This window comes from Biomphalaria glabrata, chromosome 15 (genome assembly GCF_947242115.1).
Source record: "Biomphalaria glabrata chromosome 15, xgBioGlab47.1, whole genome shotgun sequence".
NCBI lineage: Eukaryota > Metazoa > Mollusca > Gastropoda > Planorbidae > Biomphalaria > Biomphalaria glabrata.
The window spans coordinates 4638411-4660358 of record NC_074725.1 but is presented as its reverse complement, the minus strand read 5'-3'; the positions used below and the strand labels follow the sequence as shown (position 1 = coordinate 4660358).

Below are 21948 nucleotides of genomic sequence, written 5' to 3'. Positions count from 1 at the left end.
CATCTCACTATGTCTGTCTGTCTGTCTGTCTGTCTGGTAAAAAGTTTGAAGCATGTTTTTGTTTTTCGCCTACTTCCCATTCTTGGATCAAGTAGAAACTTTGCATTATTATTCATTTTACCTGTCGCCTGTCAAAACATGAATCAATAAAAAATAATTGCCAATAAGTTAATTAAGTATCACTAATGGAACATCCTTAATTTGATCTCGAAAAGGGGAATAAATACTACCATTACTACATGAGAAATATGGATGTATATATTGATTTATTCCCCTTATTACCTTTTGCCACGTTTTTTTTTTTTCGCATTCTTGGATGAAGTGGAAATTTGCTTTTTTATTCATAGACGATGACATTACACGAATCAATCAAAAAAATTAACCAATTAGTTAATCAATTAGTAGTAACTAATTAATTTTGTTTAATAAAGCAGAAAGGGAGCTTAACCCTGTCATCTTTGGATAAACAGTAGTAATTAGCGGTTCTCTCCCTTAGAATTTTCTTTTTTTAAAGTTAAATACTGGCCTCTAGCACACACACACACACACAAACATGACATTCTTCTTTAAGGTCTGCTTACAAAAGATGTCATTTTTCAACAGAAATCCTTAGAGATCGCAGTTTTTTAAATAACAATGAAAACCTATGTTATATTTAGTCAAATTATTTTGTTTAATTCAGTATCAATTTTTTTTTTTTAAACATTATGATTTGCACCGTTTCAGAATTCGCACACTTTAACGAAGGTCTGACCTACTTTGATACCATCGTGACGCTAGTGGCGCCATCTTTACTTGTTCTTCTGTTCATGGTGTGTATATTCAGCTCATTGCTAGCAGCCTACAGGAGGAACAGACGCATGAGAAAACTTGGTAAGTAGAGAGTCTTATATGGGTCAGTTGGCGGACCGAAAAAAGGTGGACTAGCTTAAGTCTTTCAAAAGATAATAGTTTAATGAAAGAGAAGCAATACGTCAATGCAAGCGCAGCTTCTCAACATCCGGTTTACAGTCAAAGGGGGCGAATCTATAAATAACAACTTTGGGTGCATCCGATGTAAATATTACGGACGTATTGAACTATTGATAACCGAACTATTTCACTAATAATGAAATAACTTGTGTGCACTCTACAGCACTGGAGACTCATATTTCCAAGCTCTGTCGCTTGTAGCACAATGTAATTTTCATTTCTTAGTTGGTATCAGTGAGCTTTCAAGATGGTGTTCTTGACTTATGTTAATAAACTTCAAACAGCCGGTACAACTGAACCGGTGTAGGCGTGTTATTTCCCTAACGTAGAACTTGAAATGCAACTTGAAATGCAACTAAATATAACTTTTATTAATAGATATAATACACATCTGTAACAGGGAGGTATTGTAGATATATATGCAAAAATAGGTTTAGATTTTTTATTTTTGTATTGCTAATTTGTGCAAGTTCTGTAATGCTAAATACTGGATTTACAAAAAAAATAACTTTTTTTTTTAAAGATAAAAATCTATTTAGTATGCAAATAAGTTGGACATAATTTAAAACAACAATTAATAAATATTTATTCATATTACCGCGTGAACTGCAAAGCACACAGAAACCCATAGAACACAAAACTAAACGAATTTTTTTTTTTTACGAAATGTTTTTTTCTTGAGGCTTTAAATAAGAGATTGACCCTTTACAAATCAATTAGATCTATTAGATATTCATTATAAGACATCAGTTAGGCCAGGTTCTTATTTAACTTCACATCTACTTTCACCTATCCCTTGGTCTGCTGGACTTTTGGGGCACCACACAGGATCTGTCAACCTTCCTTCTCCATTCTTCTCTGTCATTTGCCTTTGATAGAATTTTATTATGATATTTATTGTGAAAATATTGAAACCTGCCTTTTTTACCTGCCTAGGTAAACCACTTCTGATAGAATTTAATACCGATATTCTTCTGAAAATATTGAAACCTGCCTTTTTTACCTGCCTAGGTAAACCACTTCTGATAGAATTTAATACCGATATTCTTCTGAAAATATTGAAACCTGCCTTTTTTCCTGCCAGGGTGGACCACTTCGGGGGCCGATTTTGAGTTTGTGTTTCCCCACAAACTGTCTTTGTAATCTTTTTTTTAGGTTCCGTTAATCCTCACCTTTGTTCATATCGCTTTGTTAATTTAATTTAAAGCGTAATCTTAAACATCAAAGTGTAAACACTGAGTAGATTACTCAGATTAACATGTAGTGAGAAAAATACACATTAACTCTTTCTCTCCGTAATTATTTACCACATTCTGGTGGAATCAACGTTGGTATCGTTAGTTAGGAGAGAAAGAGTTAAGAAACTCGCAGTAACCTGGTATATAGTTAGACAGTTTTAAACGCGGTTATTAATCCATCTGTAGTTCTGAACTGACTGGTGGTACATGTATTTATGTCGCCACTGCCAAATCTCCTTAAAAATGCAATAAGTGGCATGTAGATCTTCACATGTCAATTACACATTGTATATCTTCTTCTTACATGTCAATTACACATTGTATATCTTCTTCTCACATGTCAATTACACATTGTATATCTTCTTCTCACATGTTCATTACACCATGAATGTAATATGCAGTTTTGCGTTTCTTGTGTTTTATTTCCATGATTGGTTTATTTATTAACCCTTTTATCACTAGTGCAAAAAAATATAGGCTAATAACTTGTTAATGACATTGCCTGAACACCATTGAAATAGACTTGCAAAGATAGATGTGGAACTAGTGTGCTACAGTATCAAAGTCAATCTTGATCTGTTCAGCATTGCTATAGAGCTAGAATACTCCAGGGTCTCCGTTATTTCCTTTTCTCTTTGTTTCGGTCGTCATGGTAACCTTTAGCGTTACGGGTGTCGTGTTTTTTGAGAGAATATTATCTTTCAAATTAGATATTCTACAGTGACAACGACAACTATAGTCTTCTCTTTCTCCATCTCCAACTAGCGTACCTATCAATGCCCGTCAAATGTGGAGTAAGCATTTGCTTAAATATGCATAATTGGGCAATCCATAAGTGATGTACAGTCTCTAGGGAGAAAGATTTATGTCAATGTCTTTGGGGAGTCAAGGGTGTTTCCTATAGTGCATGTTTAAATAGAGAAAAGCTAAGTCTCTGAGAGATTCTTATATCTAGAGGTGATGTTTCTGATAGATTCTTATACCTAGAGGTGATGTTTCTGATAGATTCTTATACCTAGAGATGATGTTTCTGATAGATTCTTATACCTAGAGATGATGTTTCTGATAGATTCTTATACCTAGAGATGATGTTTCTGATAGATTCTTATACCTAGATGAATGTTTCTGATAAATTCTTATACCTAGAGATGATGTTTCTGATAGATTCTTATAACTAGATGAATGTTTCTGATAAATTCTTATACCTAGAGGTGATGTTTCTGATAGATTCTTATACCTAGAGATGATGTTTCTGATAGATTCTTATACCTAGAGATGATGTTTCTGATAGATTCTTATACCTAGAGATGATGTTTCTGATAGATTCTTATACCTAGAGATGATGTTTCTGATAGATTCTTATACCTAGAGATGATGTTTCTGATACATTCTTATACCTAGAGATGATGTTTCTGATAGATTCTTATACCTAGAGATTTTGTTTCTGATAGATTCTTATACCTATAGAAGATGTTTCTGATAGATTCTTATACCTAGATGAATGTTTCTGATAAATTCTTATACTTAGAGAGGATGTTTCTGATAGATTCTTATACCTAGAGATGATGTTTCTGATAGATTCTTACACCTAGAGATGATGTTTCTGATAGATTCTTATACCTAGATGAATGTTTCTGATAAATTCTTATACTTAGAGAGGATGTTTCTGATAGATTCTTATACCTAGAGGTGATGTTTCTGATAGATTCTTATACCTAGTGATGATGTTTCTGATACATTCTTATACCTAGAGATGATGTTTCTGATAGATTCTTATACCTAGAGATGATGTTTCTGATAGATTCTTATACCTAGAGATGATGTTTCTGATAGATTCTTATACCTAGATGAATGTTTCTGATAAATTCTTATACTTAGAGAGGATGTTTCTGATAGATTCTTATACCTAGAGGTGATGTTTCTGATAGATTCTTATACCTAGTGATGATGTTTCTGATACATTCTTATACCTAGAGATGATGTTTCTGATAGATTCTTATACCTAGAGATGATGTTTCTGATAGATTCTTATACCTAAATGAATGTTTCTGATAAATTCTTATACTTAGAGAGGATGTTTCTGATAGATTCTTATACCTAGAGGTGATGTTTCTGATAGATTCTTATACCTAGAGATGATGTTTCTGATAAATTCTTATACTTAGAGAGGATGTTTAGTCTTAGTCTTATACTAGTCCAATGTGCACGATGAGTAGGGTTCTAAAACTACAAACCAACAAAAAAAACAACTCTATTGCCGTATGACAAGGTCTTTGAAACTCGCAAAGAACTTCCTTCTGTGAACAGGTGAGCAGTACCAGACAAAGTAAGCGATGGAGAGACAACATAAATGATAAAGAGTGCACAGGCCTGACATTCAAATAGGCTCTATTCAAGGCAAAAGACAGAGAGGACTGGAGATCTACATCTTATCATAGGAAGACATTGCCGTTATTGTCATGTATAAGACATTAACCACGTGACTTATTTCAAAGTAGGTCAGAGATTCAGAAAAAAAACAAAAACATTTCAGTTTCTATGCCCTGACCACTGGCTGTCGTTTACGGCTTTATCAAAAAGACCATTGCTGTCTTAAAAAATTGGGTGCAAAAAGTTGTGTTTTTTTTTTATCCAGGGGGTGTTACTAGTAAGTGTGTAAAACACTTTACTGTACTATTACTTGAACCATTGCTTATGTGACAACTGTCATTGACAGTTGAAACTATTGTTTAGGACACAATGGACTCGAAATAGCCATGTCACTTGACATTAAGTTACTGACATGAACGACACTTACACACAAAGCGGTCTGTTTCGGAACTCAGTCTAGTGGATTTCTAAATACCACAAGAGTCTAGCATTCTATTGCAAAGCAGATCTTCAGCTCATCACAATATATAATTAGCATACAGTCATAACCTGAAAACATTACAAAACAAGGAAAATTAAAGAAAAGTTTCTTTTTTAATCAATTCCTCATTTATGAAGCTATGACGGTCTAGTTATTTCTCCTTCGAGGGATTTCTTGGAGGCGTGCTGGATGAGCAGTAAAGCGCTCGGTTTCCGGGTTCGAATCCAGGTGAAGACTGGGATTTTTAAATTCGGGATTTTTTGGGAGCCTCCGAGTCCACCCAGCTCTTGACCCAACACTAGTTGGCCAGCTGTGCTGGCCACACTACACCCTCGTTAACCATGGGCCACAGAAACAGATGACCTTTACATCATCTGCCCTATAGATCGCAAGGTCTGAAAAGGGAAACTATGTATTTCCTGTAATGCTTCAACATTGGAAAGAGTCTTCATAGAGCACCTGCATAATCAAGTACTTCTTTTACAGTCCTGCTAATTTCTACAGAAGACAAAATGTACACAAACGTATATCTATTTATTCAACTCTATACTGATACTAAGAAACATTTGAGGTGAGTGTGGGGATTCCCGCTCAAGTACTCTGAAGTGAGTTCAGAAGAGAAGGAATTTGACAAACCAACAACAGAGTTTTCCCTGTGTGGCCAATGACACAAACTTACTTACTTACTTTCTTAATCCTGTGCACTCCCAGGGAAGCATAGGGCCGCAACCACACCTCTCCACCGAACTCGGTTCTGAGCAGCTTTCTTCATCTGCTCCCATGTCATTCCAGTACCCTCAGCTTCACTGATGACGGACCTCTTCCAGGTTTGCTTGGGTCTGCCCACTTTCCTCTTTCCTTGTGGGTTCCAGTCAAGTGCCTGCCTTGCAACATTGGTAGCTGGTTTTCGCAGGGTGTGTCCTATCCAGCTCCATTTTCGTTTTGTAATGTCTTGGGCTATGGGCTTTTGTCTAGTTCTCTCCCACAAATCGATAGTAGTTATCTTTTCTGGCCACCTAATTCCTAATATCTGGCGTAGGCATCTGTTAACAAAGGTCTGGAGCTTTTCCATGTTTGTTTTAGTGACTCTTCAGAAACTTGGAGAGATGACACAAACAGAAGCTGTCAAACGTGATTTGAAAAATCGTTAAAGACGTTTTTGAAATCTACGTCCAACCTATGTCCGTCCACCCATAAAGAGTTGGCAAGTGAATAAGAGGAACTTTCGACAAGAAAATTTAAAATGGTCGTGGATTACTACATGGTCGTATGCGCTACGGACTGCCGTCACGATGGTCCCGGGTACGAACCTTGCCCGCTGATGTGCCCATGGAAGTCTGGGCTTGGACGTATTCATCTTGAAGGAACATCTGAAACTGATAAAACAAAACAAAAAAAATAACGAAATAAAAACTTGAAACGTCAATCAATATGAAAACACAAGTCAAAGGATTTAAAAAGCTAAGTCATCGTTGTTGGCAAGGTCAGTCAATACGTATGACGTCACGTCTGGTCAGTCAAGTATTCACTGTTGGTGACTGTTTGAAATTGGTTTGATTAAACCAAGGATTTTTTTAAGCCAGGGATAGTCGTAATGAAGTTCTACACTTTTCTCATTCTTTTTCTGATCTAGTTTATGAGGGCCCTAAGGGTTCGCCGTACTCACATGAAACATTTGTACACAAACTCACTATAAACGGTGTGCATTGTCGTTGCCATAAGAGTACGGTTGTTAAAGTATTGAATTAATACATTCTACTTTTCTGGAAAGCGTGGTCGAGAGGCTAAGTACACATGAAATTGGCTTGAAAGGGGCTCGAGGTTCGACTCGAGCAAAGTTGAGAGCGCCTAAAGGCAGCACGGAAAACCTTCTCCCAGTTACCCCCCTCCCCCCACTGGTCCACAAATGAGATTGGACCATAGCGCTCTGAGCATGCTATAAGCATGAAAGTAGCGCTATATAAAAGCTATAATTTAATTCTACCTTTAAATCCTATCTTTAAAAATGGTTTATTGGTGTATCGACCACCGGCGGACAATGGTTATGCTTGCCCTGGATGTGACAAAATATGTAGGTCACAGCTGGGGCAATGTATCCACGGGAAATACTGCATTCCTTATTAATCTTCTGACTCGAAGACAAGCCTTATTATTGGTGTAATCATAAATCTGTATACTTATTAAAGAACAAAAAAAGATGTATACTTATCGACAACTAAAAAAATAGCAAGTCACAACTAGGCACAATGAAGGGGAAAAAAATTTGTTCAATAATTTTAGCGAGACTTCAATCCCCCTGATATTAATTGGACACAAAAGTGGCGGTAGGTGTCTATGTAAATAAAACGGATTGAGGCCTCAAAAGGAGGCTTAAGCCCAAAAAAGGGGCATTAGCCAGAAAAAAGCTTTAGCTGATTGAGATTATCCACAATTCCACAGAAAGTACACAAGACGCCAACAAATATCCTCATTTCTCCTTCACAAAGTTTATTTATGATAATGGTTCTCACTTTGGTGAATTCAAGGACAATGTTGCGAATCCTTGTCCGTTAAATGTTTTTGTAAAGCTCTCTCTATCTCTCTCTCTCTAGGTATGTGTGTGTGTGTGAGAGAGAGAGTCATATCAATTTTATAGTCTTCTTTTTATGAGCTCTTCAAAAACTACCCCTGGGACTAAAGTCGCATACAGGCAACATCTTGCAATACATCGCGGTCAATATTAATTCCTTGAAACTTTAACTTCATGTATAACAATAAGAATAATATATAATTAAAAAATGTCATTTCAATGAATCAATAATGACCGCGATTGCAATATGATTCATGTATGTCAGTAAGTCTCATGGGTTGTTTTTTAATCTATTCAACTAATGGAAGAAAAATAAACACAATTCAATTTGTACTTTTAAACTTAAACCTTTTAAACAGATCGAAATTCGAAGCATGTTTTTATTATTATACTAGTAGACCTATTAGTCTTGATTTAACTCATCTCTTTGCCTTCATCTATCCCTTAGTCTGATGGACCGTTGGGGCACCACACAAGATCTGTTGACCATCTTTCGCCATTCCTCTATGTTTTTTTGCCTTGGATAGAATCTCTTTCAATGACAGGCCCGTTCATTCTTTTTACGCATCTTCCCTATCTACCAGCAAGTTGTTTTTCTAAAAGTATTTTTTTAGTCGAGGGTGGAATAACTATTAATATAGTTTATATAGCGCTACTTTCATGCTTAAAGTATGCTTTGGTCCATTCTTATTTGTTGACCAGTAGGGGGATAAGGTTTACGTGCCTCTTGGCGCTCAATAAGCACACATCTGCTTGAGTCGAGTGTTGAACCTCGAACCCTCTACATACGTAGCCAAGCCAAGTTCAAGCGTACAGCCTCTCGACCACGCATCCCGCTAGTAAAGATTTGAGAAACACTGCATTAAAATCGGTGTGAAATGGCTGCATAATAAGATTTGACGTGTAGAAATGTGACTTTTTTTTTTTGGAAATGTGGTCGAGAGGCTAAGTAAGCTTGAACTTGGCTTCGCTTGGCTACTTATGATGGGGGCTCGAGGTTCGACACCCGACTCGAGCAGAGTTGTGCTTACTGATCGCCTAAAAGCAGCACGGAAAACCTTCTCCCAGATACCCTCCCCCCACTGGTCCACAAAAAAGATTGGACCATAGCGCTCTGAGCAAGCTATAAGCATGAAAGTAGCGCTATATAAAAGTCAAAATTTAATTTTAATTTCAAAATCCTTGGGCAAGAAACTCTACCCGACTCTAACGGAGAAAAGATTCCTAAACGTTATCTAGACTGACTGGACGCGCCCATCTCTTAACACTACACTAAGGTATCCTGAAACAGGGTGTTGTTTTGTAAAGTAGTTCTAAGAAGTAAACTTTTTTTGTTCAATCCTAACCTATATATCATATAATATGCATAATATCACTTTCGCTTATCCCTTAGTCAGTTAGACCGTTGGGGCACCACACAATATCTGTTTACCGTCTTTCTCCGTTCCTCTCTTTTGAAAAGGAAGTAAGCTTTATTAGTTTAAATCATAGATTTACGTAAATATATAGTTATGTGATTAATACCTCATTCTTGAATTATATATTTCTAGACTTTGAATAAAAAACTTTAATTTTCTGCCCCACACACATAAATGTTACTGTACACTGCGTACTACTCATTTGTGTAAAAGGTTGAGGGAAACTTTTGAAAAAAAAAAACACAATAAAATATGCTGTTCTTGGCTTTAATCACGTGAATTAAGTATCTCTCTTAATCTCTTTTAATCTCTCTTAATTTCTCTCTCTCTCTCTCTCTCTTTTTTTCTATTTTAAAACTGAATTATTGTGTTTAGACGTATCGAGTTTCATTGATTCCAAATATAGAATGTGTGACAATCAAACAGGGGAAATAGATTTATCTTGAAGTTTACATCGACCTAGACAAATCCAAAGCCTATGTAAGCCTGTCGGTCGCGTTCGTCATTGTAAAGAGATTATTTCCAAAGTCTTCAAAAAATATATTATTTATTCTTTATATGCAATATCAAAATAAATAATAATTATGTTTTGTTAGGAAAGCTTACGTAAATTTATACGAAATAATATCACAATTAGATCTATACAAATTGTAGAGCTACAATATTATGAATAGAAAGTTATGGAAATATAACTCGAGATGTCGCTAATTCATATTTCACTAAACAAAGCTTAGATTTGTAATAGATAAGTAGATATATAAACAGATAGACAAACATTTCAATTAACACACTATAGAAGCTAAATGTAAACTAAACGTAACTTTTAAACAAATTTTTTAAAAATCTTTTTAATATGTACTAACACACTAACAATTAAAATTGATTAAACCGTAAATGCCATTTGGTTATAATTGGCCAGCGCTTAGCTGAGTGTTAGTGTCACTAGATCTAGCACATAGAATCCCTAGGACGTGAAACCACACAGCGCCAAAGTGAAACAATACAGCACCAGCGTTTAACCACATAGCACCAAAGTGAAACTAGATAGCACCAGTGTTTAACCACATAGCACCAAAGTGAAACTAGATAGCACCAGTGTTTAATCACATAGCGCCAAAGTGAAACAATACAGCACCAGCGTTTAACCACATAGCACCAAAGTGAAACTAGATAGCACCAGTGTTTAACCACATAGCACCAAAGTGAAACTAGATAGCACCAGTGCTTAACCACATAGCACCAAAGTGAAACTAGATAGCACCAGTGTTTAACCACATAGCACCAAAGTGAAACTTGATAGCACCAGTGCTTAACCACATAGCACCAAAGTGAAACTAGATATCACCAGTGTTTAACCACATAGCACCAAAGTGAAACTAGATATCACCAGTGTTTAACCACATAGCACCAAAGTGAAACTAGATAGCACCAGTGTTTAACCACATAACACCAGAGTGAGCGTGAAACCGGGATGAGGGGTAAAGTGGAGAGTATTTTACGACCTCGCGTTCATATTTGTAGGCTTTTAAATGTTCTGTTGTAGCTGAAGTGAGACGTCTATTGTGTACACGCACTTGAGTTGTGTTGCTCTACGCTAGTTCAAGTTTAGTATCCAACTCACAAGGAATGGTTTATACATTGTCTGACCTAATATCACATGCTATCCAGATTCAAAGCAGATGTAATACAGGAGAGAGAGAGAGAGGAGAGACGGAGAGAGAAGATAGAAAGGAAGAAGAAAAGGAACAACAGAGAGAGAGAAAGAGAGAGAGAGATAGAGGAAGATAGAGAGAAAGAGAAAAAGGAACAACAGAGAGAGAGAGAGGAAGATAGAAAGAAAGAGAAAAAGGAACAACAGAGAGAGAGAGAGAGGAAGATAGAAAGAAAGAGAAAAAGGAACAACAGAGAGAGAGAGAGGAAGATAGAAAGAAAGAGAAAAAGGAACAACAGATAGAGAGAGAGAGATAGAGGAAGATAGAAAGAAAGAGAAAAAGGAACAACAGAGAGAGAGAGAGGAAGATAGAAAGAAAGAGAAAAAGGAACAACAGAGAGAGAGAGAGGAAGATAGAAAGAAAGAGAAAAAGGAACAACAGATAGAGAGAGAGAGATAGAGGAAGATAGAAAGAAAGAGAAAAAGGAACAACAGAGAGAGAGAGAGGAAGATAGAAAGAAAGAGAAAAAGGAACAACAGAGAGAGAGAGAGAGGAAGATAGAAAGAAAGAGAAAAAGGAACAACAGAGAGAGAGAGAGAGGAAGATAGAAAGAAAGAGAAAAAGGAACAACAGAGAGAGATAGAGGAAGATAGAAAGAAAGAGAAAAAGGAACAACAGAGAGAGAGAGAGGAAGATAGAAAGAAAGAGAAAAAGGAACAACAGAGAGAGAGAGAGGAAGATAGAAAGAAAGAGAAAAAGGAACAACAGAGAGAGATAGAGGAAGATAGAAAGAAAGAGAAAAAGGAACAACAGAGAGAGAGAGAGGAAGATAGAAAGAAAGAGAAAAAGGAACAACAGAGAGAGAGAGAGGAAGATAGAAAGAAAGAGAAAAAGGAACAACAGAGAGAGAGAGAGGAAGATAGAAAGAAAGAGAAAAAGGAACAACAGAGAGAGAGAGAGGAAGATAGAAAGAAAGAGAAAAAGGAACAACAGAGAGAGAGAGAGAGGAAGATAGAAAGAAAGAGAAAAAGGAACAACAGAGAGAGAGAGGAAGATAGAAAGAAAGAGAAAAAGGAACAACAGATAGAGAGAGAGGAAGATAGAAAGAAAGAGAAAAAGGAACAACAGAGAGAGAGAGAGGAAGATAGAAAGAAAGAGAAAAAGGAACAACAGAGAGAGAGAGAGAGAGGAAGATAGAAAGAAAGAGAAAAAGGAACAACAGAGAGAGATAGAGGAAGATAGAAAGAAAGAGAAAAAGGAACAACAGATAGAGAGAGAGGAAGATAGAAAGAAAGAGAAAAAGGAACAACAGAGAGAGATAGAGGAAGATAGAAAGAAAGAGAAAAAGGAACAACAGAGAGAGAGATAGAGGAAGATAGAAAGAAAGAGAAAAAGGAACAACAGATAGAGAGAGAGAGGAAGATAGAAAGAAAGAGAAAAAGGAACAACAGAGAGAGAGAGAGAGAGAGAGAGAGAGGAAGATAGAAAGAAAGAGAAAAAGGAATAACAGAGAGAGAGAGAGAGGAAGATAGAAAGAAAGAGAAAAAGGAATAACAGAGAGAGAGAGAGAGGAAGATAGAAAGAAAGAGAAAAAGGAACAACAGAGAGAGAGATAGAGGAAGATAGAAAGAAAGAGAAAAAGGAACAACAGAGAGAGAGAGAGGAAGATAGAAAGAAAGAGAAAAAGGAACAACAGATAGAGAGAGAAAGAGAGGGGAAGATAGAAAGAAAGAGAAAAAGGAACAACAGATAGAGAGAGAGGAAGATAGAAAGAAAGAGAAAAAGGAACAACAGAGAGAGATAGAGGAAGATAGAAAGAAAGAGAAAAAGGAACAACAGAGAGAGATAGAGGAAGATAGAAAGAAAGAGAAAAAGGAACAACAGAGAGAGATAGAGGAAGATAGAAAGAAAGAGAAAAAGGAACAACAGAGAGAGAGATAGAGGAAGATAGAAAGAAAGAGAAAAAGGAACAACAGATAGAGAGAGAGGAAGATAGAAAGAAAGAGAAAAAGGAACAACAGAGAGAGATAGAGGAAGATAGAAAGAAAGAGAAAAAGGAACAACAGAGAGAGAGAGAGAGGAAGATAGAAAGAAAGAGAAAAAGGAACAACAGAGAGAGATAGAGGAAGATAGAAAGAAAGAGAAAAAGGAACAACAGAGAGAGAGATAGAGGAATATAGAAAGAAAGAGAAAAAGGAACAACAGAGAGAGAGAGGAAGATAGAAAGAAAGAGAAAAAGGAACAACAGAGAGAGAGATAGAGGAAGATAGAAAGAAAGAGAAAAAGGAACAACAGAGAGAGCGAGAGGAAGATAGAAAGAAAGAGAAAAAGGAACAACAGAGAGAGAGAGAGATAGAGGAAGATAGAAAGAAAGAGAAAAAGGAACAACAGATAGAGAGAGAGAGATAGAGGAAGATAGAAAGAAAGAGAAAAAGGAACAACAGAGAGAGATAGAGGAAGATAGAAAGAAAGAGAAAAAGGAACAACAGAGAGAGAGATAGAGGAAGATAGAAAGAAAGAGAAAAAGGAACAACAGAGAGAGAGATAGAGGAATATAGAAAGAAAGAGAAAAAGGAACAACAGAGAGAGAGAGGAAGATAGAAAGAAAGAGAAAAAGGAACAACAGAGAGAGAGATAGAGGAAGATAGAAAGAAAGAGAAAAAGGAACAACAGAGAGAGCGAGAGGAAGATAGAAACAAAGAGAAAAAGGAACAACAGAGAGAGAGAGAGATAGAGGAAGATAGAAAGAAAGAGAAAAAGGAACAACAGATAGAGAGAGAGAGATAGAGGAAGATAGAAAGAAAGAGAAAAAGGAACAACAGAGAGAGAGAGAGGAAGATAGAAAGAAAGAGAAAAAGGAACAACAGAGAGAGAGAGAGAGGAAGATAGAAAGAAAGAGAAAAAGGAACAACAGAGAGAGATAGAGGAAGATAGAAAGAAAGAGAAAAAGGAACAACAGAGAGAGAGAGAGGAAGATAGAAAGAAAGAGAAAAAGGAACAACAGAGAGAGAGAGAGGAAGATAGAAAGAAAGAGAAAAAGGAACAACAGAGAGAGATAGAGGAAGATAGAAAGAAAGAGAAAAAGGAACAACAGAGAGAGAGAGAGGAAGATAGAAAGAAAGAGAAAAAGGAACAACAGAGAGAGAGAGAGGAAGATAGAAAGAAAGAGAAAAAGGAACAACAGAGAGAGAGAGAGAGGAAGATAGAAAGAAAGAGAAAAAGGAACAACAGAGAGAGAGATAGAGGAATATAGAAAGAAAGAGAAAAAGGAACAACAGAGAGAGAGAGGAAGATAGAAAGAAAGAGAAAAAGGAACAACAGAGAGAGAGAGGAAGATAGAAAGAAAGAGAAAAAGGAACAACAGATAGAGAGAGAGGAAGATAGAAAGAAAGAGAAAAAGGAACAACAGAGAGAGAGAGAGGAAGATAGAAAGAAAGAGAAAAAGGAACAACAGAGAGAGAGAGAGAGAGGAAGATAGAAAGAAAGAGAAAAAGGAACAACAGAGAGAGATAGAGGAAGATAGAAAGAAAGAGAAAAAGGAACAACAGATAGAGAGAGAGGAAGATAGAAAGAAAGAGAAAAAGGAACAACAGAGAGAGATAGAGGAAGATAGAAAGAAAGAGAAAAAGGAACAACAGAGAGAGAGATAGAGGAAGATAGAAAGAAAGAGAAAAAGGAACAACAGATAGAGAGAGAGAGGAAGATAGAAAGAAAGAGAAAAAGGAACAACAGAGAGAGAGAGAGAGAGAGAGAGGAAGATAGAAAGAAAGAGAAAAAGGAATAACAGAGAGAGAGAGAGAGGAAGATAGAAAGAAAGAGAAAAAGGAACAACAGAGAGAGAGATAGAGGAAGATAGAAAGAAAGAGAAAAAGGAACAACAGAGAGAGAGAGAGGAAGATAGAAAGAAAGAGAAAAAGGAACAACAGATAGAGAGAGAAAGAGAGGGGAAGATAGAAAGAAAGAGAAAAAGGAACAACAGATAGAGAGAGAGGAAGATAGAAAGAAAGAGAAAAAGGAACAACAGAGAGAGATAGAGGAAGATAGAAAGAAAGAGAAAAAGGAACAACAGAGAGAGATAGAGGAAGATAGAAAGAAAGAGAAAAAGGAACAACAGAGAGAGATAGAGGAAGATAGAAAGAAAGAGAAAAAGGAACAACAGAGAGAGAGATAGAGGAAGATAGAAAGAAAGAGAAAAAGGAACAACAGATAGAGAGAGAGGAAGATAGAAAGAAAGAGAAAAAGGAACAACAGAGAGAGATAGAGGAAGATAGAAAGAAAGAGAAAAAGGAACAACAGAGAGAGAGAGAGAGGAAGATAGAAAGAAAGAGAAAAAGGAACAACAGAGAGAGATAGAGGAAGATAGAAAGAAAGAGAAAAAGGAACAACAGAGAGAGAGATAGAGGAATATAGAAAGAAAGAGAAAAAGGAACAACAGAGAGAGAGAGGAAGATAGAAAGAAAGAGAAAAAGGAACAACAGAGAGAGAGATAGAGGAAGATAGAAAGAAAGAGAAAAAGGAACAACAGAGAGAGCGAGAGGAAGATAGAAAGAAAGAGAAAAAGGAACAACAGAGAGAGAGAGAGATAGAGGAAGATAGAAAGAAAGAGAAAAAGGAACAACAGATAGAGAGAGAGAGATAGAGGAAGATAGAAAGAAAGAGAAAAAGGAACAACAGAGAGAGATAGAGGAAGATAGAAAGAAAGAGAAAAAGGAACAACAGAGAGAGAGATAGAGGAAGATAGAAAGAAAGAGAAAAAGGAACAACAGATAGAGATAGAGGAAGATAGAAAGAAAGAGAAAAAGGAACAACAGAGAGAGAGATAGAGGAAGATAGAAAGAAAGAGAAAAAGGAACAACAGATAGAGAGAGAGAGATAGAGGAAGATAGAAAGAAAGAGAAAAAGGAACAACAGAGAGAGAGAGAGATAGAGGAAGATAGAAAGAAAGAGAAAAAGGAACAACAGAGAGAGAGAGAGAGATAGAGGAAGATAGAAAGAAAGAGAAAAAGGAACAACAGAGAGAGAGATAGAGGAAGATAGGAAGAAAGAGAAAAAGGAACAACAGAGAGAGATAGAGGAAGATAGAAAGAAAGAGAAAAAGGAACAACAGAGAGAGAGAGAGAGGAAGATAGAAAGAAAGAGAAAAAGGAACAACAGAGAGAGATAGAGGAAGATAGAAAGAAAGAGAAAAGGGAACAACAGATAGAGAGAGAGATAGAGGAAGATAGAAAGAAAGAGAAAAAGGAACAACAGAGATAGAGAGAGATAGAGGAAGATAGAAAGAAAGAGAAAAAGGAACAACAGAGAGAGAGAGAGAGAGAGGAAGATAGAAAGAAAGAGAAAAAGGAACAACAGATAGAGAGAGAGGAAGATAGAAAGAAAGAGAAAAAGGAACAACAGAGAGAGATAGAGGAAGATAGAAAGAAAGAGAAAAAGGAACAACAGAGAGAGAGATAGAGGAAGATAGAAAGAAAGAGAAAAAGGAACAACAGATAGAGAGAGAGGAAGATAGAAAGAGAAAAAGGAACAACAGAGAGAGAGAGAGGAAGATAGAAAGAAAGAGAAAAAGGAACAACAGATAGAGAGAGAGAGAAAAAGACAAACACCCTGTAAGCCGATTAAATTGATGTCATCACCTTTTCTGAATATAATTCATCTTGATTTCTGATTAGCTAGTTGTTTGTTTTTGGTCTTCTTTTTATATGTTTCTTGACTTTATTCTCATAGAATGAAATGCAGTGGAATCTGGTTCTTTGGACCAGCGGTCAATCGAACCAGCCCATTATTTAGATCAAAACGATCGCGCCTCGATGTGCTCCGACTAAGCGAATTCAAGTGTTTTGACATATCCACAATAGTGACATCAGATGTGTCTATTTGATAAACTTTACAGGAAGATTTGTTGTACCCTAACCAGTGGCGTCACTAGGGGGGTTAGGGGGGTGACACTCTGAGCTGACCGCACCGGGTGACACCCACCCTAGTGACGCCACTGACCCTAACAACTTTTTGTGCTCGCCCCCATGAGGACGTCTTCCACAGCGTAGCTCCCACTGTAGACATTGCCCTCAACACTAACATCTGACAGAGGCGAACCCTGGTCATAGCCACATTCTTATATGCTTGGGAAACCTGGACGCTGACTGTATACCTCGAAAAGAGGATCATAGCTGTGGAACTGAGATGCTAGAGAAAGATCTAAGGTGCCACTTACATAGACCGCATCATAAATGAAGAGATTGGAAACAGGATTAATACAGTTATTTGACCCCACGATGAGCTGCTAGCCACTGCCTAAAAAACGCAAACTAAAACTCTATGGCCTTATCACCATGTCCTCAGGGCTCGCAAAGATCTTCCTACAAGGAACAGTACCAGGAAAAAGAAGAAGAGGCGGACAGAGAAAGCAATGGGAAGGCAACATGAAAGAATGGACAGGCTTGTCAATGACATCAATTCTATCCTAGGCAAAAGACAGAGGAATTGAGAAAGATGATCAACAGATTGTGTATGGTGCCCCAGTGGTTCAACAGACCAAGAGAAAAGTGAAGGGATATCGTAATGCCGGGGGATTCTAGTATTAGTGAAGACCATTTTTTTTAGATAGACTCAATGAACTGATTTAGAGACATGATACACGTTCACCTCTTTTATTTCCTTAAACTCAGTTTGAAATCGAATATTCTCTTATTTTCTGGTACAGGGATCTCCAACCAAAGTGGTTCTCAAACATAATAATCTCAACAAACACTCCTTCAACAAAATGTTGTTGTGTTTTTACATGTATAACTTTTATAATATACATTTTTGGTAGCTTTTTGCACTTAAGGGTCCGCGAGGAAGCTTTAACTATGTAAAATGTCCCCTGGTCTAAAAGGTTGAGAATCAGTGATCTATGTTATTGGAGAGAATTGCTGCTATTTAGATAACCAGAAAAGACGACAAATGAGTATGCATTTTTCAAATCAACTCTGGCTGACAAAAACGAGAAACTCATCAATACTGTGAAGAGACGAACGCTGAGCTGGTCATATTGAATGACTTGACCAGGGCCGGATTTAAGTAAGTGGAGGCTGCGGGGCCGGATTTTGTGTGGAGCCCACTATACCTTTTCGAAAGCTTTAATAAAAATCCAGTTATTAATAGTACTACTCCTATCTAAAAGCATGCCATAGTTTACAAGAAAGAAGTTGTGTACTTGTACAATTATTCTAATTTTTCTGATATTCACGTAACACCTTACCATTTTGAAGGATCAGATTATATTGTTATAAACTAGTTTCATTTATTTCTATGTTTAACACAGAAACGCAGGACTGACGTGTGATTCTCTCTCTTTTTTTTTTTAGCCCCGTGACGTCAGAGAGTTAGCGACATTATGCAAATACCTAGAGACTCTCCCCAACGCGTGGCAATTATCTCTTAAGCCGAAAAGAGAGAACCGCTTAAAGCTCAGATGGCTGCTTAGCGTCAATATGTAGCCATCAGGTTTTTTTATTTTGTGTCACACATGTTGTAAATGATGAGACCTTACGGAAGAGTTAGAAATAATGATCGGTTTTTAAAAGCATTTACAACAACAACAAAAAAAAAGAGAATGGACCTGATTCGAACTCGTGGCTCACGCCGCCTCACGCCAACAAACTAACCACTCTGCTAGTCCGTTTCTTATGACTAAAGCAGATTGTATAGTTTTGTATTGCTTGTTTCAAACTTACTTTAAAGCGGCGACCTATAAAGAGGAATAATTATGCTTATACCGCCAATATTAACGGAAGTCCAGTTGAGAATTGCATATTTTGCCACAACTGATGCAGGTAAAGCCTTTGTCTGTCCGATGGAGGATCGATATAAGTACATGTTTATTACATTAGAAATACGTGGATTTTACACTTATAAATACATGTATATTAAATTAGAAATACATGTTTATTACAATTATAAACACATGTATATTACAATTAGAAATACGTGTATAGTTCAACTCTGAATTTATGTACGTCAGTTAGTATTGTAGCATTCCAATTTATTTTGTTTTACTTTCATTAAAATTGCAGTACTTATACTGTTAGAGTTACATTTCTTTTCATTTGGCTTTTCATTTCCTTCTAACATCTCCACACCCATAATCTCTCTCTCTCACGCACACACACACACACAATCAAAACACACACTTCGTCTCACAAAGTCACACACACAATCATATACATTTGTATCTAGCAATAATTTTCCAGCCTATACATCGAGTTCTAAGGTTTCTTCATTTCCTTTCAAACTCCCTAGCAAACAATTCTCTTGACTGTAACAGACTAATGAAAGTATAATGAGGTTATTTTTTTCCCTTTTCCTTTCATGTGCACTAGTTTTGAATGACAACTTCTAGACTGCAATTTAAAACAAAAAAATATGAAGCCAAAAAAAAAAACAAGGTTTCATTTTGCAAGCAATTTTTTTTTTTAAACTGTCGTGTCTGGTGTCAGAAAAACGTGACCCAATCACATGAATGTCTGAACTCAGTGGACAGTTCAACGTGTCATTTGAATAAACAATTATTAAAGAGAAACAAAAGTTAATTTCTTGTGGGCTGAATTAAGACCACACTCTGTGTGACCGTCAAGACAGTTGAGGTCAGAAGAAATCAGGGTAATAAGATACACATTAGAAAAAGAAGAAGAAAACTTGCTGTAAGGTTTTATGTAAGTTTAAATAAAAATGTGTCAACGATTGAGGGAAATTTTTGAAAAAAAAAAAACACACAATGAAATATGCTGTTCTAGGATCTAAGCGTGTTAGGCAGGAAACAATATGTTTGAGCAAATCTATTTATTTTAATGTTATCTTTACTATTTTAAAAAAAAGCAAAATATTTGTTAAAATTTTATCTAAGTGGAAGAGCCGCAAAATTACACACACACACACTTTATCTCTCTCTCAATCTCTTGATAATGCAAAGTTTAACTCCCTTTTTGATATCAAACATAATTAAAATAATTACCACTAATTGATTTAATAATGTGCATGAGATCTGACAGAGTCAAATGTTGCTGTCGACAATAATTGAAGTGAAATTTCAACTAAATCTAAGAATGTGAAATGCGATTTAAAACAAGGTTACAAAGAGAGTTTGTGTTGAAACACAAACTCAAAATTGGCCCCCGAAGTGGTCCAGCCAGGCAGGTAAAAAGGCAGGTTTCAATATTTTCCGAAAGAATATCAGAATGAAATTCTATCAAAGGCAAATGACAGGGAAGAATGGAGAAAGAAGGTTGACGGATCCTGTGTGGTGCTCCAACGATCCAGCAGACCAAGGGATTGGTGAAAGTGAAGATGAAGCTAAATGTGAACCTGGCCTAACTGATGTTATATAATGATTATCTAATTGGTCTAATTGTTTTGTAAAGGGTCAATCTCTTTATTAAAGTCTCAAGGAAAAAAGAAACATTTCCAAAAAAAATATCCTTTAGTTAAGTGTTTTATGCATGTTGAGTTGCACTGCAGTTCACGCGATAATATGAAAAACTACTTCATAATTGTTGTTTTCAAATATGTTCCACTTCTATACATATCAAATAGTGTTTGTTACCAGTAATAGTGAATAGTTGTAAAAATGGTGTATTTTGATGTAAAAACTGCTTGCATAGTTGATTTTAAAAAATTAAATTTTTCGCTTTCAGAAAAGAAAAAGTAGCCGTTGCATCAGAACTTTGAATGGTCTAAAATATCATGATGTAGGTATGCAAATACAAAGGGGTGAACGGTTGAAAAAGACGAGACAGTACAGACATGTGATTCTTATACAGTGAAAGCACTACATTTTAATTGATCTGAGATATATCTTTAAAAAAAAAACGGCGAGGAAAAGCAGCTTGCAGGATTCGATCCTAAGACCTTCAAGATGACAGTCCAGAGCGCATACCACAACACCCTTCAGCCTACCATTTTATTTGTAAAGAAAGTTATCGAGCTTCTCGCCTACAAGGGTTAGTTGGACTAGCTGTTATGAGGTACAACCTAATATACAACCCAGCAGCAAGCATCAATAAAAAAATGTATGATCTAATTATCATCGACTCTATCATCACATGTAGCATCAAATGATCACAACTGTATCATTAGATTATCATCAACTGTATCATCAGATTATCATCAACTGATCATGCAATCTCCGCTGATGCTAGAAGCTGGAGTTAAACAAACAAATCATGTTATTGCCCAGTCTTTGCAAAGAAATCTATTTACAGTTATTCCAAATGTTATTTTAAACTTAAAATTGCAAGTAAAAAACAGGTTGTACCAAGAGAATCGGGCACTTACAACTTTGCTTTGAACCTGCTGTCTGTAGTCCTGTGACACTTGTGGGAATTTATAATAAAAGCCGTCACACCTTAAAATAGCTTTGAAAGATAGGATTAAGTTGCCAGCACCAGAGGTTTTAGTTCGATACCACACGGGAATGAAATGCTGTGACGTCAAGAGAATGCGTTTATCAAAACATTGTCTGGTTCAAACTTAGCAAAACAAATTCGCGTGCCATTAAGCAAAACAACATTAAGTGTGAAATTGCTGTTTATTAAACATTGTCTGAAGGTTTCAAAACATAATTATTTGAATCCTTTAAGAGCTTCCATGCTTTGTTTTCATTATAATCACTTAGTCTTAGTTTGTAGGCAATTTATGTTTGAGAACAAGTATAATATACTAAATGCTTTTTTTGTTTTTAAAAATAACGTTTATATTAAATGTAATTGTATGTCCTCATATGACTAAATCATGTAATTAATTTTTAGTTAATCAAGAAGCACAATAATAAATATGTGCTAATGGAAATATTTGTACCAATTTTTTTTGTTCAGCGCTATATCATGTTCTAAGCATGTTTGGTTTACAATAGTTCAATCATCTGTGTTGAACCAGTGTATGAGTGTGTGTGTGTGGGGGGGGGGGAGGTAACTGTGCTGGCTTTTCAAAAGCAATTTTTTTTTTAAAGTTGCTCGACTTAATTTCAAACTCAAGGGCTCAAGCCTCAATGATGTAACGCCGACACGCTAGCCACTGAGCTAGACAAGTGCTTATGAACATAGAGGGTTTCATAATTACAATAATATTAACAATAATAATTGTTTCAAATTTGTAGGCAACAATCTAATTATTTACACAAGGCTTATCTCCCCTTAGCTAGTACTGTCTCTATATAATCAAAATTTAATAAATTACAACTAATTGATAAAATAATTTTTTATTGATTCACGTG

The 21948-nt window shown here is 36.2% G+C and overlaps 1 protein-coding gene across 2 annotated transcripts in view; it reads left to right on the top strand.

Annotated features, from left to right (window-relative positions):
* The window catches only part of LOC129923206 (FMRFamide receptor-like), a 74370-nt gene that overhangs the window by 47299 nt on the left and 5123 nt on the right, over positions 1–21948 (top strand). For both annotated transcript variants that reach the window (XM_056013246.1, XM_056013248.1), the window contains one exon: positions 727–873. In XM_056013246.1, the coding sequence (XP_055869221.1) occupies positions 727–873 (147 nt within the window). The remainder of the gene's footprint in view (positions 1–726; positions 874–21948) is intronic.